This window comes from Alosa sapidissima, chromosome 10 (genome assembly GCF_018492685.1).
Source record: "Alosa sapidissima isolate fAloSap1 chromosome 10, fAloSap1.pri, whole genome shotgun sequence".
Taxonomy (NCBI): domain Eukaryota; kingdom Metazoa; phylum Chordata; class Actinopteri; order Clupeiformes; family Clupeidae; genus Alosa; species Alosa sapidissima.
Window position 1 is genome coordinate 35,672,147 of NC_055966.1, and position 14,569 is coordinate 35,686,715.

At 42.7% G+C, this 14,569-nt stretch overlaps 4 protein-coding genes and 1 long non-coding RNA gene across 7 annotated transcripts in view; 4 read left to right on the plus strand and 1 right to left on the minus strand.

The window, feature by feature from the left end:
* trim46a (tripartite motif containing 46a) overlaps positions 1-1,550 on the minus strand; it is a 23,624-nt gene extending 22,074 nt beyond the window's left edge. The window contains exons 1-2 of one of the 2 annotated variants that reach the window (XM_042106773.1): positions 1,132-1,550; positions 877-954 (exon numbers count right to left, since the gene is read on the minus strand). In XM_042106773.1, coding sequence (XP_041962707.1) covers positions 877-936 — 60 coding nt within the window. In that variant the 5' untranslated portion in view covers positions 937-954; positions 1,132-1,550. Of the gene's footprint in view, positions 1-876 lie in introns of both variants that reach the window. The other variant, XM_042106771.1, reaches the window with a different exon arrangement.
* The window catches only part of LOC121720552, a 13,196-nt gene extending 4,745 nt beyond the window's left edge, over positions 1-8,451 (plus strand). Inside the window, exon 4 of the long non-coding RNA XR_006034581.1 lies at positions 8,440-8,451. This is a non-coding gene — a long non-coding RNA (uncharacterized LOC121720552). The remainder of the gene's footprint in view (positions 1-8,439) is intronic.
* krtcap2 (keratinocyte associated protein 2) lies at positions 1,603-4,666 on the plus strand. Of its 2 annotated transcripts, none has more exons than XM_042106785.1 (5): positions 1,603-1,729; positions 2,424-2,578; positions 2,792-2,855; positions 2,938-3,004; positions 4,263-4,666. In XM_042106785.1, exons 1-5 carry the CDS (start codon positions 1,726-1,728, stop codon positions 4,384-4,386), a joined length of 414 nt encoding a protein of 137 aa, XP_041962719.1. In that variant the 5' UTR covers positions 1,603-1,725; the 3' UTR covers positions 4,387-4,666. The 2 variants fall into 2 exon arrangements, with proteins under 2 accessions (XP_041962719.1, XP_041962720.1); XM_042106786.1 differs by having other exon boundaries at positions 1,711-1,729; positions 2,427-2,578.
* Positions 6,673-8,123, plus strand: LOC121720545 (protein S100-A1-like). Its single transcript, XM_042106790.1, has 3 exons — positions 6,673-6,780; positions 7,554-7,699; positions 7,855-8,123. The coding sequence occupies exons 2-3, from the start codon at positions 7,559-7,561 to the stop codon at positions 8,011-8,013; spliced, it is 300 nt and encodes a 99-aa protein (XP_041962724.1). The 5' UTR covers positions 6,673-6,780; positions 7,554-7,558; the 3' UTR covers positions 8,014-8,123.
* Positions 8,452-12,696: 4,245 nt separating the features above from the next.
* LOC121720544 (protein S100-A1-like) lies at positions 12,697-14,164 on the plus strand. Its single transcript, XM_042106788.1, has 3 exons — positions 12,697-12,823; positions 13,595-13,740; positions 13,896-14,164. Exons 2-3 carry the CDS (start codon positions 13,600-13,602, stop codon positions 14,052-14,054), a joined length of 300 nt encoding a protein of 99 aa, XP_041962722.1. The 5' UTR covers positions 12,697-12,823; positions 13,595-13,599; the 3' UTR covers positions 14,055-14,164.
* Positions 14,165-14,569: the final 405 nt, after the last annotated feature.

Here is a 14,569-nt window from a genome sequence, read left to right on the forward strand (position 1 = left end):
ACCGGTCGGTCTCTCTCTCTCTCCTCCCCCGTGTTACCCCCTCTCGCTCCTGCGCGAGATCGCCGCGTGCCTGCGTCCCGTTTCTATGACAACAACATCACTCTGCCGGAGCAGCACGCCCTATGCTGCCAGCCAGCACATTCTATCGACCTTAATTACAGTTGGTAGTGGTTGCTGTTTGTCTTAATTTGTCGAGTCTACAATTTTGTCTGAAAATACATGGCTACTGCAGTAGCCTAAAATAAAATGCAAATAGCCTACTGAATGCAGCTTAAATGCTCTAAACATCAGGCTGAATAAAACGTGTCAGTTTGACTCTTTCTCTCCTATACATGGAAGCATCGAATAATGTGATTTTTCGGATGGGCTAGGCCATTTTGGTTTAGGCTACCCTGCGATATCAGCGTTTATGGGCCTTCACCAGCAGGCTAACCCTCTGCCGAGTCACAAATGGGCGAATCCCACATGCTGATAGGCTACGCACTCTGTAAAACTCGTAGGCCTATGTGTGTTTTTTCGTGTTTCATTATACTCAATTAGGCTACATAATTTGCAATAATATAGGATAGACTATTTTAATTGTATGTAGACCTAACTGTGTATGCCTACACACTTGGATGTTCCTGCAAAACACAACATTACCACATTTCCTAACGAGCAATAGGCCTCTATATGTAGAATAGATCTATATGGGCAAAAGACAATTATAACCAAAGACCTAGGCTACTGGAGTGGTTTAAAACACTATTGATAGTTGTTTATTTAGCTGCACACTGCAACTTCTATACTCAGCAGAATAATAAGCAACACATTAGAGGCTAATGATACCTAACAACAAGTGATCGGAATATGTAGGTCAAGTATGATCACACTTACGCTGACGCGAACCAGAGCATCCATGAGGGAGGTAAATGTGTGGAGTTCCTGATCTGCCATTGCTGGATCCAACCGTTTCTTTTAAGGATTTATTACAAAACAATACACAATGCAGGTGACAAGCCTAGCGACTGATACATAGGCCTATATTTAATCTATTTTTTCCGTAGAAAATAAATGGCGTAGAAATAATCAAGGTACGCTATGCGCGCATCACACCTGTACTGTCGCTCGTTAGCGCGTGCCATTACTTACAATGCAAGAGGGTTACTAGAGGGGAAAACACGGCAAAACACGGTCTTGTTCGCCCTCTAAAATGTTCAGCCGTATCCGTTATATGACAGCATGATGCTCCTTGAATGGATCCATCTTCAATGGCTAATGTGAGCAAACGGGCTCGGTCCCCCGACTCGTCTTATACAGAATTCAATAAACCAGTCATGGAGAGCATGCGCGAAAGAACCTGCAGAGAGAAATGGATCCAAGTTCGCATGGTTCGTGAATGCAAGGCTGGTTTATCTGCGCTTTATAAACTATTGCACATTCGTAATTTAGCCTATCAATAATCATATGCTGCAGATTATGCATGCACATCCAACAATTCATTGCATATCCCTGCAGCCCCTCTAGCCAATAAACCCCATCAATTTGAAGCTGTAGACTACACAAAGGAGACTGTCAGGTTAGAACCTCTTCACCTTAAACACCAGGTGGCGGTAGTGGCTTTTAGCGCTATTGCTACTGCCACTGACGACTACTTTGCGTTGGTGTTCACCACATCATCGCTTGACGGAACCTTTCCTGGTTGGAGCTCCATTAGAATCATTTTCATTTTCCTTTACGCGAATTATGGGTACGTACATTTGTGCATTTGGGGTATATAGATAAGGGTTCAGTAATTAGTTATTGGTTATGCTATTTGGCAGGATGCTTGATATCGGTTGAGTCCTTGATGTAACTTACAATCAACTAACGTTAGTTAGCAATCCAAGCTAACTTCATTTGACTGGAAAGGCTTGTTTTCTGTCATTTGTACTTATGCCAGTTTTTGGCATACCCAACTGGCATAAGTACAGTTTTCTCCTGGTTTCTTATGTTAGTATACGATAAACAGGCACGTTCGTTAAGTAATCATTGACGTTAGTTTGCACTGCGAACTGCAAAGCAATAGCTTGCACTTCAAGGAACATATCGTTATAATTAGAAGTATGTCAGAGATTGTCTGCGTTCATTCTGTCCCAATTGCATACAGTGTTGATAAAGACTACTGTTTGCCCACAGGAACACTATAGAGACACCCTTGAGCGCAGTAGAGATTATTTTATTAGCTAAAGGTAACCTACTAGGTCTTGTCACTGTTGTATCTTTCGGGACATGTTTCTAGACGGATTTTTTGGAAGTCGGACACTGACGTGTCCCTAACATCCTCAAGCCGAAAGAAGCGAAATTAGTCAAATACGCCAGTAGAGGGCAACTCGTGTATCCTGTGTGTTAGTGGCTACATTCTATTTCTCTGTTTGACTCGCATTCCCTATGCTGTGTTGTAGCAGTAAATACAGGCACATCCCTGGTGCTGTCCAGCCTGCTGTCGGTGCTGGTATTCGCCGGTATGCAAATGTTCAGTCGTCAGCTGAGCTCCACGGAGTGGCTGACCATCCTCGGCGGGTTCCTGGGCTCTGTGCTTTTTGTCTGCTCTCTTACTGTATCCTTCAAACACAATCCTGACCAATGGCCTTTCTTTAGTGTGGGGACAGAAATCTCAATCTTTTTTTATTTCATCAGTGTTGGAGCCAGACTGTGTTGTTATTTATGATACGAATATGACATATATTTTTGTTGGCATAAAACTATGAATAGATTATGAATGGTGCGTAAATTTCTGTCAGGGAGTATTTCCTCTTAACGTTTAATGCAGGCTTTCAATAACCTGGAGAACCTGGTCTTCGGAAAGGGCTTCCAGGCCAAGATCTTCCCAGAAAGTGAGTGTGGGCCAACTCTTGGGGGTTTTTGGGGTTCTTTTCTGTTCTCTTTTGCTGACCTTTCTGTCTCTTGATCCCACAGTTACTGTGTGCCTGTCGCTGGCTCTGTTTGCGTCTGCGCTGGTGCATCGGGTCTGTGTGACCACGTGGTGAGTGAGGTTCTCTACAGATGCCTCCTGCACTTGCAGGCGGGCTACCCCTGGCATGCCATTCCAGTGTTCTGCTCGTGGAGCATATGCTGCAGTGCAAACAATTAGCTTACATACTAACCTGTGGAGCTGCCTACACCAGACATGATAGTGGCGCGTACATTTGAAAAAATTAGACCAGCCTAAAACTATTTTTACGCCCCTCCGTAAACGGAAGGCTTCAATTATGCTGGTTGTCCTGGTGAAGCCTGCCTGTCAGTCTGGCTTATGTCATCTGTGTTATACTGACTCTTATCAGGGCAGCCATTGGTTGTGTGCAAAAGTGGTGCCAACTGTCCTCTTCTGTCTGTCATTGAATAAAGCCCGCCCCATGCCGGATAAGTGGTTACGATTAGTTCCTGGGATTCCGGTGATTTTAGAAATCACAGGCACGTTCATGTGGACGCTTCTATTCCGATTAGAAACTGAATAACGGCTCAATCGGAATAAAAATGATCATATAAACACCTCAATCGGAATAAAAATGATCATATAAACACCTCAATTGGAATGAAAATTCCTAATCAGATCAGAATTTTAATCGGAATGAAAGAGATGGTGAAGTCTGTTCCTGTTCCGATTGAACAGCGTGTATATGGTCATTCGGATTGACCGCTGCACTTTCTCAATGAAAAGTAGGCAATAACAGCTATTCTGATCAAAGATTCTAAAGCGCTTGAGAGCACCTGATCAGATTAAAACACACCCCATGTAAACAGACAACACAATTATTTCAATCGGAATAGTTTAATCGTAATGACAAAAAAAGCTGTCCATGTAAATGTGGCTACTGAGAGAGTCGCCAGATGGATCTGCCAGAGCAAACTCAAATGCACCATCATCCTCAGGCTATGCTACACCAGCTTTTGTGAAACCTATCCCTTATCTTCACAGTCTGCATCACATCCCCTGTAGTGACACCAGTTTGTCATATGAGGAGATGGCGGCTGAAACACTTCCCACTCTTCAACCTAATGTAGCACTGGCAGTGATCGAGTCTGACGAGTCGAACGAGGGTTTCTGTTTGGTTATGCACATTCCTTTCTGCAGCTGAAGGAGAGTGATGCTCACTGCCTTGCCTGATTTCACCATGTCTGAGTGTTCTGTGGAGCAGGCCTAATGCGTGTTGTTGGATCATTAGTGTTGATTGATCTATACACTGGCACTTACTGCGAACATTTATTTTTTTTTTCTCTCTCTCCACTATTTCCCTCTTCAGCCTGATCTTCTCTCTCTTCTCACTGTACTACATCAACAAAGTCTCAGCCGCTCTCTACCAGGCTGCCGTTCCCACGACAACGCCCGCCAAAATCACCGGCAGCAAGGGCAAGAGGAAGAATTAAAGCACTGATGTTGTCATCAATTGGTTATCCAATCAGCATTCAGACCCAGCCGAGGAAAGATGACCGACGAAGACTCCCCACCTCTCCACCTCAGAGCAGTGGCTGAGTGTCACATTCAGCCGAAGTCCTAAGTGATTACTACATTCCAGTGCTCAGAGACATCTGAAAACGGCTACAAGGTCTCCTTGAATATGTTGCTGAGATTTGTGGGTTTATGTTTGGTTATGATCATTTTTTGTTTACTCATGAAGCAGATTTCTAATTAAAACACTGAAAGTGGCATTGGATTGTTTTCATCTTTAACAGATTGTGGAAATCCATGTGAGCTCCATTTTTATAGACATGAGCTACTTACTCACTTTACACATTATTATAGATATAAGCTACTTACTCACTTTACAGTGCACTACAGTATATAGTGAATAATCCATGTGAGCTCCATTATTATAGACATAAGCTACTTACTCACTTTACAGTGTACTACAGTATATAGTGAATAGCCACTAGTTAAACAGTATTTATTGCAACACAAAGTGAATTAGTGGGTATTTTGAATGCAGCTTAAAGTCTTTGTAACTGAAAAACTAACTTTAGGCTGCTTATACTACTAGAGGTATTCAGAAGCTCTCATTGCTTCCCTTGCTCATTCTTAGTTGTCCTTTCATTTCTTTTACGAGTACAATAGTGGGTTTGAGTCTCCCTTCACCGGTCCATACAGCCGATGGGCTCTAGTGTCATGAGACCAGCATCCTTGGTAACCGCTTCTGTCTGCCCTCTCTGAGCCGTTCACAATGGCCGAAGCGTGCAACTTAATTACCCCCCAACTTACACTGGACGTTAATGAGGAACAAAGAACGTCAGGGAAACGACAGCATTTGCTAGATTACACACAGGAAACAAATGTCTTAAATTGAATATGAACACCGATGGTAAGATCATGTGTCAACTCTTTGCAGGCAAGGTGAGTTGAGGTGGAGGACAGTACAGTACTCAGATATGGATGATCAGTGTCCAGCGAATAGTTTTTTACGCAAATCTTGGTTTTGTTATACAGTATAGTACACCTATGGTCCCTAAAGACATCTACAGGAGCCTTGAACTAGGAAATAAACTGATCTCACACCTAATGCATAACGTCACTAGTAGTATTTCATACTGAGGAAGATGTATAAGTATAAATACACTTTTGACCCTGTGAGGGAAATTCGGTCTCTGCATTTATCCCAATCCGTGAATTAGTGAAACACACTCAGCACACAGTGCAGTGAGCTGCCTGCAACAACAGCGGCGCTCTGGGAGCAGTGAGGGGTTAGGTGCCTTGCTCAAGGGCACTTCAGCCGTTCCTACTTACAAGTCTGTCTAATATTCTGTCATATATCTTACAGGTGGAGCTCCACCTCTACAAACATTTTGCATCTTGCAGGTGCTTTAACATAATTACAAGGGGAATTACCAATATTCCTAATATAATGTGTGGTTGAATAATGCGTGGCTCCAAAGAATCCACCAAGGGCATCCCTGCAGTGTACATGAATGAACACGTACATGCCCCAACAGGCAGACTGTGTGTGTAAGTGTGTAAGAATGCAAGCAACCACTGACCAAACCTACAATAACCTCATAAAGAACACACAGCAGGAAAACCCACTCTGGTCACTATGGCAATGGGTGCCACACCCTGTGAAAAGTGAAGGTTGAGCTGGGCTTACCTAATCCACCACCTACTCACTCCGATACATGATAAGCACACACCTCCCTCTTGAAAACATTCCAGTGTCCCTATGACAGACCTCCTGACTGACATAAAGACACTGCAATTAAAGAACATAAAATAACACTTTCAAACTATGGAGATCAGATCATCTCTGAGCAATGAGGTTACCACGAATGATTAAAACACTAGAATGCACTGGGGGAAAAACATATAAAACATTTAACATGATAACATTCTTTCCTGATTTTTCCTCTCATTTTGTTTTCTCTGGCGCACACACACGCGCACGTTAGTTGTCGGTTTTAGACCTATGAGTCACTGAGTTGGGAAATGCTTTGGTTAGTGCTGAAGAGGCTGATAGGAATAATGTTGAACTAATGTCGAACTTGTTGCGTTCACTGTGAGATTTTTGTACACCAACAGTTCTTTCTGCTGCAAAATATGTTTCAGCTCTCCGCAGACTAAAAGAAAGTTGGCCTACACGAACTTATTATTTAGATGGGCATGTGTCATGGTGTTTATGAAAATTTCACAGCATCCGCACAAGGGAATGACGCGCGGGAGGGGAAGGCAGGCATGGGCGGTGTCTACATATAAATTCTTGACCCAACTATTTGCACAGCTCCTCCTGCGAAGCACACTTCTGTACCTCGGACTGCTATTTCCTTGGCCTTAGAGCGGTACGTAATCCTTTAACCACACTGGAATTTTCACTTTTACAACGTTGGTCAACACAAATAACAGTAGTCTATTTTGTCTTGATGGAGTAGATATTTAGTCGTTGCTATATGTCACCTGGTTGCTACTACATTATCGCGTTCACTTTCGAAAGTAGACTTCTCGACTAGCCTCTCAACTTATTTTATTAAACAGGATTCAGGCAGAGTGTAACGTAGCCTAACAAAATAAAGGTAATTTTGATTCAGTCAATCGACTTTCACTTTGTCACATAGGCCTTTTTCTAAAGACGTAGTCTATTTAGTTGGACATTTCTGTTGCTCTTTTTCGGAAGTAGGCTTGTACGCATAGTGGTATACCATTCAGGTAGGCCTATAACATTCAGGGAACGTTCGGGAACCAAAAACTAAGGTTCCCAGAATTGTTAGCTGGGTAAAATGAACTGTCTGTTGAAAATTTGATTTCTCTCTCTTGCTCTCTCTCTCTCTGTTTCTCTGTCTGTATGTATGCCTGAGTATCTCTATTTTATTTTATTTGTCTATCTCTCTTTGTCTATCTCTATTTATACTGGGCCCTAGAATAATCGGTCACCGCCCCAGGTTCTTTCTGAAAGGCAGAAGAATGCGCGATTGCCTAAGAACTTGTTTCAAAGCCAAAATCAACCGACACCACTTCCACTCCACTGATCAGCATTGTCTGTGTCTGTCTTTGCAAAGTTGTAGTTTCTACAAGTGAAAAACTCTGTATCTCCCCCCCCCCCCCCCCCTCTCTCTAGCAATCATGCCGTCTGATTTGGAAACATCGATGGAGACTTTGATCATAGTGTTCCACAAGTACGCCTCAAGGGAGGGCGACAGCGGGACACTCAGTCGCAAGGAACTGAGAACATTGATGGAAGCAGAGTTGGCCGGATTCCTAAGGGTACCACTGTCTACACGCTAGCACCAACCCCATATACACATGCTAATTCTCTTTCTTAAATCTGTGTCTGTGATGCCTTGTCTGTCTAACATCAATGAATTGCACATGCTATTATCTGTGTTTTGAACATCCTCCCTCTTCTCCTACCCCTGTAGTCGCAGAAAGATCCAGACGCTGTGGACCGCATCATGAAGGATCTTGACACCAATGGGGATGGGGAGGTGAACTTTGAGGAGTTTGTGTCTCTGGTCGTTGGCCTTTCCATCGCTTGTGAGCAGTGCTTCCAGCTGCACATGAAGAAGGGAAAGAAGTGAGGTAGCCTAGTGTGCGGAGTGGGCTACAGAGAAGGGTCGAGAAGAGTGTGCCTTTTGTACCAAGTATTCTTTTGTTATGTGAGTTTCAATAAAACACTGGCTTTTTTGAATGATTGTCCGTATACATGTTTCAGCAGAGTAAAGTGTGTGTGTGTCAGGATTGTGCACAATTCGAATTGCAATAATGCTTCCTGTTTGCTAGCTCAATTAAAAATAAATTAAATTGGAATTTAAGAGCCAGTTTCAATTAAATTCTGGAATTTTGCACAAGCTTGGTGTGTGTGTGTGCATGTGTATTTTGAAGAGATTTGGATGATTTCAGGAAGTCGTTTAATTAGACCATACTTACAAAGCTATCCATATACGGCATCGACAAAAGTGAACATAAAAATGACATCACGTCTCAATTATTAGGATGTTCTTCAGCCATTTGGATTGAATGGAAGTGGTTTTCTCTTGTCCCGTGACACTGAGGCAGCGCCAGAGATATTTCTGCAGGTGCTATGGGGGAGCTCGGCTTCGAAGGTGCTATATGAGGGTCATATGGTTCTCTACTACAACAACCCCCCCCCCCCCCCCCCATCTTCTTAAAAGTGATTGTCATCTGTTTACATGTTAGCTCTCTCCATGGAAAGCGTTATAGGCTACAAATCGACTGTATATTATTCGGCTACCTCCGACGCCGACAGACATTGCCTATAGGCCTACTTGCAATAGGCTCACTGCTTGACGCTACCCCACTGGGAGAAATATCGCCCCTTAACATCGAGAACCTTTCAGAAATTATGGGTTAGCAAAAACATAGTTTTGGTGGACGGAGATGCAGATCATCACCCCCTCATTCAGTTGTTTGCGCAACAGCCCATGTTCTGCCATTACTCCAGCGAGAGTGAAATACATGTTTAAAAGTGGTGCCATCACCATCGGCTATTTGCTACGACATTTACATCTGTCACAAGTCGTGACTTATAGCCATTAAACTTTTAATTCGCAACAGCCTAATTTCGAATAGACTAAATGTATGAAACATTATAAAGCTTTTAAAACATCTAATACCCCTAGTAGCCAGTTTGATATAAAATTGACATTTACATTTATGGAAAGTTACAGGTAATAGCCTATTCTGTTTTTGTTAAGTAGCCTACGTTGCCTATATTTTTAAATTATAAACCATTAGGCCTATTTTCTTGGGGGTGCTATCGCCCTCCTGGCGGTACCCGGACATATATGATCTGGGAAGAACCATCACAGAATCCTTGATTCTGCTGCGTTTCAACCCTACTGTATCTGGTGAAATTTCACCAATAAGACTCTGATACCATCCTAGCAACATTCTGGATAACATCCCCTAGTTGCTAGGATCTGGGTCTGTCTGTCTGTCTGTCATTGAATAAAGCCCGCCCCATGCCGGATAAGTGGTTACGATTAGTTCCTGGGATTCCGGTGATTTTAGAAATCACAGGCACGTTCATGTGGACGCTTCTATTCCGATTAGAAACTGAATAACGGCTCAATCGGAATAAAAATGATCATATAAACACCTCAATCGGAATAAAAATGATCATATAAACACCTCAATTGGAATGAAAATTCCTAATCAGATCAGAATTTTAATCGGAATGAAAGAGATGGTGAAGTCTGTTCCTGTTCCGATTGAACAGCGTGTATATGGTCATTCGGATTGACCGCTGCACTTTCTCAATGAAAAGTAGGCAATAACAGCTATTCTGATCAAAGATTCTAAAGCGCTTGAGAGCACCTGATCAGATTAAAACACACCCCATGTAAACAGACAACACAATTATTTCAATCGGAATAGTTTAATCGTAATGACAAAAAAAGCTGTCCATGTAAATGTGGCTACTGAGAGAGTCGCCAGATGGATCTGCCAGAGCAAACTCAAATGCACCATCATCCTCAGGCTATGCTACACCAGCTTTTGTGAAACCTATCCCTTATCTTCACAGTCTGCATCACATCCCCTGTAGTGACACCAGTTTGTCATATGAGGAGATGGCGGCTGAAACACTTCCCACTCTTCAACCTAATGTAGCACTGGCAGTGATCGAGTCTGACGAGTCGAACGAGGGTTTCTGTTTGGTTATGCACATTCCTTTCTGCAGCTGAAGGAGAGTGATGCTCACTGCCTTGCCTGATTTCACCATGTCTGAGTGTTCTGTGGAGCAGGCCTAATGCGTGTTGTTGGATCATTAGTGTTGATTGATCTATACACTGGCACTTACTGCGAACATTTATTTTTTTTTTCTCTCTCTCCACTATTTCCCTCTTCAGCCTGATCTTCTCTCTCTTCTCACTGTACTACATCAACAAAGTCTCAGCCGCTCTCTACCAGGCTGCCGTTCCCACGACAACGCCCGCCAAAATCACCGGCAGCAAGGGCAAGAGGAAGAATTAAAGCACTGATGTTGTCATCAATTGGTTATCCAATCAGCATTCAGACCCAGCCGAGGAAAGATGACCGACGAAGACTCCCCACCTCTCCACCTCAGAGCAGTGGCTGAGTGTCACATTCAGCCGAAGTCCTAAGTGATTACTACATTCCAGTGCTCAGAGACATCTGAAAACGGCTACAAGGTCTCCTTGAATATGTTGCTGAGATTTGTGGGTTTATGTTTGGTTATGATCATTTTTTGTTTACTCATGAAGCAGATTTCTAATTAAAACACTGAAAGTGGCATTGGATTGTTTTCATCTTTAACAGATTGTGGAAATCCATGTGAGCTCCATTTTTATAGACATGAGCTACTTACTCACTTTACACATTATTATAGATATAAGCTACTTACTCACTTTACAGTGCACTACAGTATATAGTGAATAATCCATGTGAGCTCCATTATTATAGACATAAGCTACTTACTCACTTTACAGTGTACTACAGTATATAGTGAATAGCCACTAGTTAAACAGTATTTATTGCAACACAAAGTGAATTAGTGGGTATTTTGAATGCAGCTTAAAGTCTTTGTAACTGAAAAACTAACTTTAGGCTGCTTATACTACTAGAGGTATTCAGAAGCTCTCATTGCTTCCCTTGCTCATTCTTAGTTGTCCTTTCATTTCTTTTACGAGTACAATAGTGGGTTTGAGTCTCCCTTCACCGGTCCATACAGCCGATGGGCTCTAGTGTCATGAGACCAGCATCCTTGGTAACCGCTTCTGTCTGCCCTCTCTGAGCCGTTCACAATGGCCGAAGCGTGCAACTTAATTACCCCCCAACTTACACTGGACGTTAATGAGGAACAAAGAACGTCAGGGAAACGACAGCATTTGCTAGATTACACACAGGAAACAAATGTCTTAAATTGAATATGAACACCGATGGTAAGATCATGTGTCAACTCTTTGCAGGCAAGGTGAGTTGAGGTGGAGGACAGTACAGTACTCAGATATGGATGATCAGTGTCCAGCGAATAGTTTTTTACGCAAATCTTGGTTTTGTTATACAGTATAGTACACCTATGGTCCCTAAAGACATCTACAGGAGCCTTGAACTAGGAAATAAACTGATCTCACACCTAATGCATAACGTCACTAGTAGTATTTCATACTGAGGAAGATGTATAAGTATAAATACACTTTTGACCCTGTGAGGGAAATTCGGTCTCTGCATTTATCCCAATCCGTGAATTAGTGAAACACACTCAGCACACAGTGCAGTGAGCTGCCTGCAACAACAGCGGCGCTCTGGGAGCAGTGAGGGGTTAGGTGCCTTGCTCAAGGGCACTTCAGCCGTTCCTACTTACAAGTCTGTCTAATATTCTGTCATATATCTTACAGGTGGAGCTCCACCTCTACAAACATTTTGCATCTTGCAGGTGCTTTAACATAATTACAAGGGGAATTACCAATATTCCTAATATAATGTGTGGTTGAATAATGCGTGGCTCCAAAGAATCCACCAAGGGCATCCCTGCAGTGTACATGAATGAACACGTACATGCCCCAACAGGCAGACTGTGTGTGTAAGTGTGTAAGAATGCAAGCAACCACTGACCAAACCTACAATAACCTCATAAAGAACACACAGCAGGAAAACCCACTCTGGTCACTATGGCAATGGGTGCCACACCCTGTGAAAAGTGAAGGTTGAGCTGGGCTTACCTAATCCACCACCTACTCACTCCGATACATGATAAGCACACACCTCCCTCTTGAAAACATTCCAGTGTCCCTATGACAGACCTCCTGACTGACATAAAGACACTGCAATTAAAGAACATAAAATAACACTTTCAAACTATGGAGATCAGATCATCTCTGAGCAATGAGGTTACCACGAATGATTAAAACACTAGAATGCACTGGGGGAAAAACATATAAAACATTTAACATGATAACATTCTTTCCTGATTTTTCCTCTCATTTTGTTTTCTCTGGCGCACACACACGCGCACGTTAGTTGTCGGTTTTAGACCTATGAGTCACTGAGTTGGGAAATGCTTTGGTTAGTGCTGAAGAGGCTGATAGGAATAATGTTGAACTAATGTCGAACTTGTTGCGTTCACTGTGAGATTTTTGTACACCAACAGTTCTTTCTGCTGCAAAATATGTTTCAGCTCTCCGCAGACTAAAAGAAAGTTGGCCTACACGAACTTATTATTTAGATGGGCATGTGTCATGGTGTTTATGAAAATTTCACAGCATCCGCACAAGGGAATGACGCGCGGGAGGGGAAGGCAGGCATGGGCGGTGTCTACATATAAATTCTTGACCCAACTATTTGCACAGCTCCTCCTGCGAAGCACACTTCTGTACCTCGGACTGCTATTTCCTTGGCCTTAGAGCGGTACGTAATCCTTTAACCACACTGGAATTTTCACTTTTACAACGTTGGTCAACACAAATAACAGTAGTCTATTTTGTCTTGATGGAGTAGATATTTAGTCGTTGCTATATGTCACCTGGTTGCTACTACATTATCGCGTTCACTTTCGAAAGTAGACTTCTCGACTAGCCTCTCAACTTATTTTATTAAACAGGATTCAGGCAGAGTGTAACGTAGCCTAACAAAATAAAGGTAATTTTGATTCAGTCAATCGACTTTCACTTTGTCACATAGGCCTTTTTCTAAAGACGTAGTCTATTTAGTTGGACATTTCTGTTGCTCTTTTTCGGAAGTAGGCTTGTACGCATAGTGGTATACCATTCAGGTAGGCCTATAACATTCAGGGAACGTTCGGGAACCAAAAACTAAGGTTCCCAGAATTGTTAGCTGGGTAAAATGAACTGTCTGTTGAAAATTTGATTTCTCTCTCTTGCTCTCTCTCTCTCTGTTTCTCTGTCTGTATGTATGCCTGAGTATCTCTATTTTATTTTATTTGTCTATCTCTCTTTGTCTATCTCTATTTATACTGGGCCCTAGAATAATCGGTCACCGCCCCAGGTTCTTTCTGAAAGGCAGAAGAATGCGCGATTGCCTAAGAACTTGTTTCAAAGCCAAAATCAACCGACACCACTTCCACTCCACTGATCAGCATTGTCTGTGTCTGTCTTTGCAAAGTTGTAGTTTCTACAAGTGAAAAACTCTGTATCTCCCCCCCCCCCCCCCTCTCTCTAGCAATCATGCCGTCTGATTTGGAAACATCGATGGAGACTTTGATCATAGTGTTCCACAAGTACGCCTCAAGGGAGGGCGACAGCGGGACACTCAGTCGCAAGGAACTGAGAACATTGATGGAAGCAGAGTTGGCCGGATTCCTAAGGGTACCACTGTCTACACGCTAGCACCAACCCCATATACACATGCTAATTCTCTTTCTTAAATCTGTGTCTGTGATGCCTTGTCTGTCTAACATCAATGAATTGCACATGCTATTATCTGTGTTTTGAACATCCTCCCTCTTCTCCTACCCCTGTAGTCGCAGAAAGATCCAGACGCTGTGGACCGCATCATGAAGGATCTTGACACCAATGGGGATGGGGAGGTGAACTTTGAGGAGTTTGTGTCTCTGGTCGTTGGCCTTTCCATCGCTTGTGAGCAGTGCTTCCAGCTGCACATGAAGAAGGGAAAGAAGTGAGGTAGCCTAGTGTGCGGAGTGGGCTACAGAGAAGGGTCGAGAAGAGTGTGCCTTTTGTACCAAGTATTCTTTTGTTATGTGAGTTTCAATAAAACACTGGCTTTTTTGAATGATTGTCCGTATACATGTTTCAGCAGAGTAAAGTGTGTGTGTGTCAGGATTGTGCACAATTCGAATTGCAATAATGCTTCCTGTTTGCTAGCTCAATTAAAAATAAATTAAATTGGAATTTAAGAGCCAGTTTCAATTAAATTCTGGAATTTTGCACAAGCTTGGTGTGTGTGTGTGCATGTGTATTTTGAAGAGATTTGGATGATTTCAGGAAGTCGTTTAATTAGACCATACTTACAAAGCTATCCATATACGGCATCGACAAAAGTGAACATAAAAATGACATCACGTCTCAATTATTAGGATGTTCTTCAGCCATTTGGATTGAATGGAAGTGGTTTTCTCTTGTCCCGTGACACTGAGGCAGCGCCAGAGATATTTCTGCAGGTGCTATGGGGGAGCTC

Coding starts and splice junctions, on each gene's coding strand:
- LOC121720545 (XM_042106790.1), top strand. CDS start 7,559: ATGCCGTCTGATTTGGAAACATCGATGGAGACTTTGATCATAGTGTTC. Junction 7,700..7,854: donor AGTTGGCCGGATTCCTAAGG/GTACCACTGTCT, acceptor CTACCCCTGTAG/TCGCAGAAAGATCCAGACGC.
- LOC121720544 (XM_042106788.1), top strand. CDS start 13,600: ATGCCGTCTGATTTGGAAACATCGATGGAGACTTTGATCATAGTGTTC. Junction 13,741..13,895: donor AGTTGGCCGGATTCCTAAGG/GTACCACTGTCT, acceptor CTACCCCTGTAG/TCGCAGAAAGATCCAGACGC.
- krtcap2 (XM_042106785.1), top strand. Junction 2,579..2,791: donor TTTTTGTCTGCTCTCTTACT/GTATCCTTCAAA, acceptor CGTTTAATGCAG/GCTTTCAATAACCTGGAGAA. Junction 3,005..4,262: donor CGGGTCTGTGTGACCACGTG/GTGAGTGAGGTT, acceptor TTCCCTCTTCAG/CCTGATCTTCTCTCTCTTCT.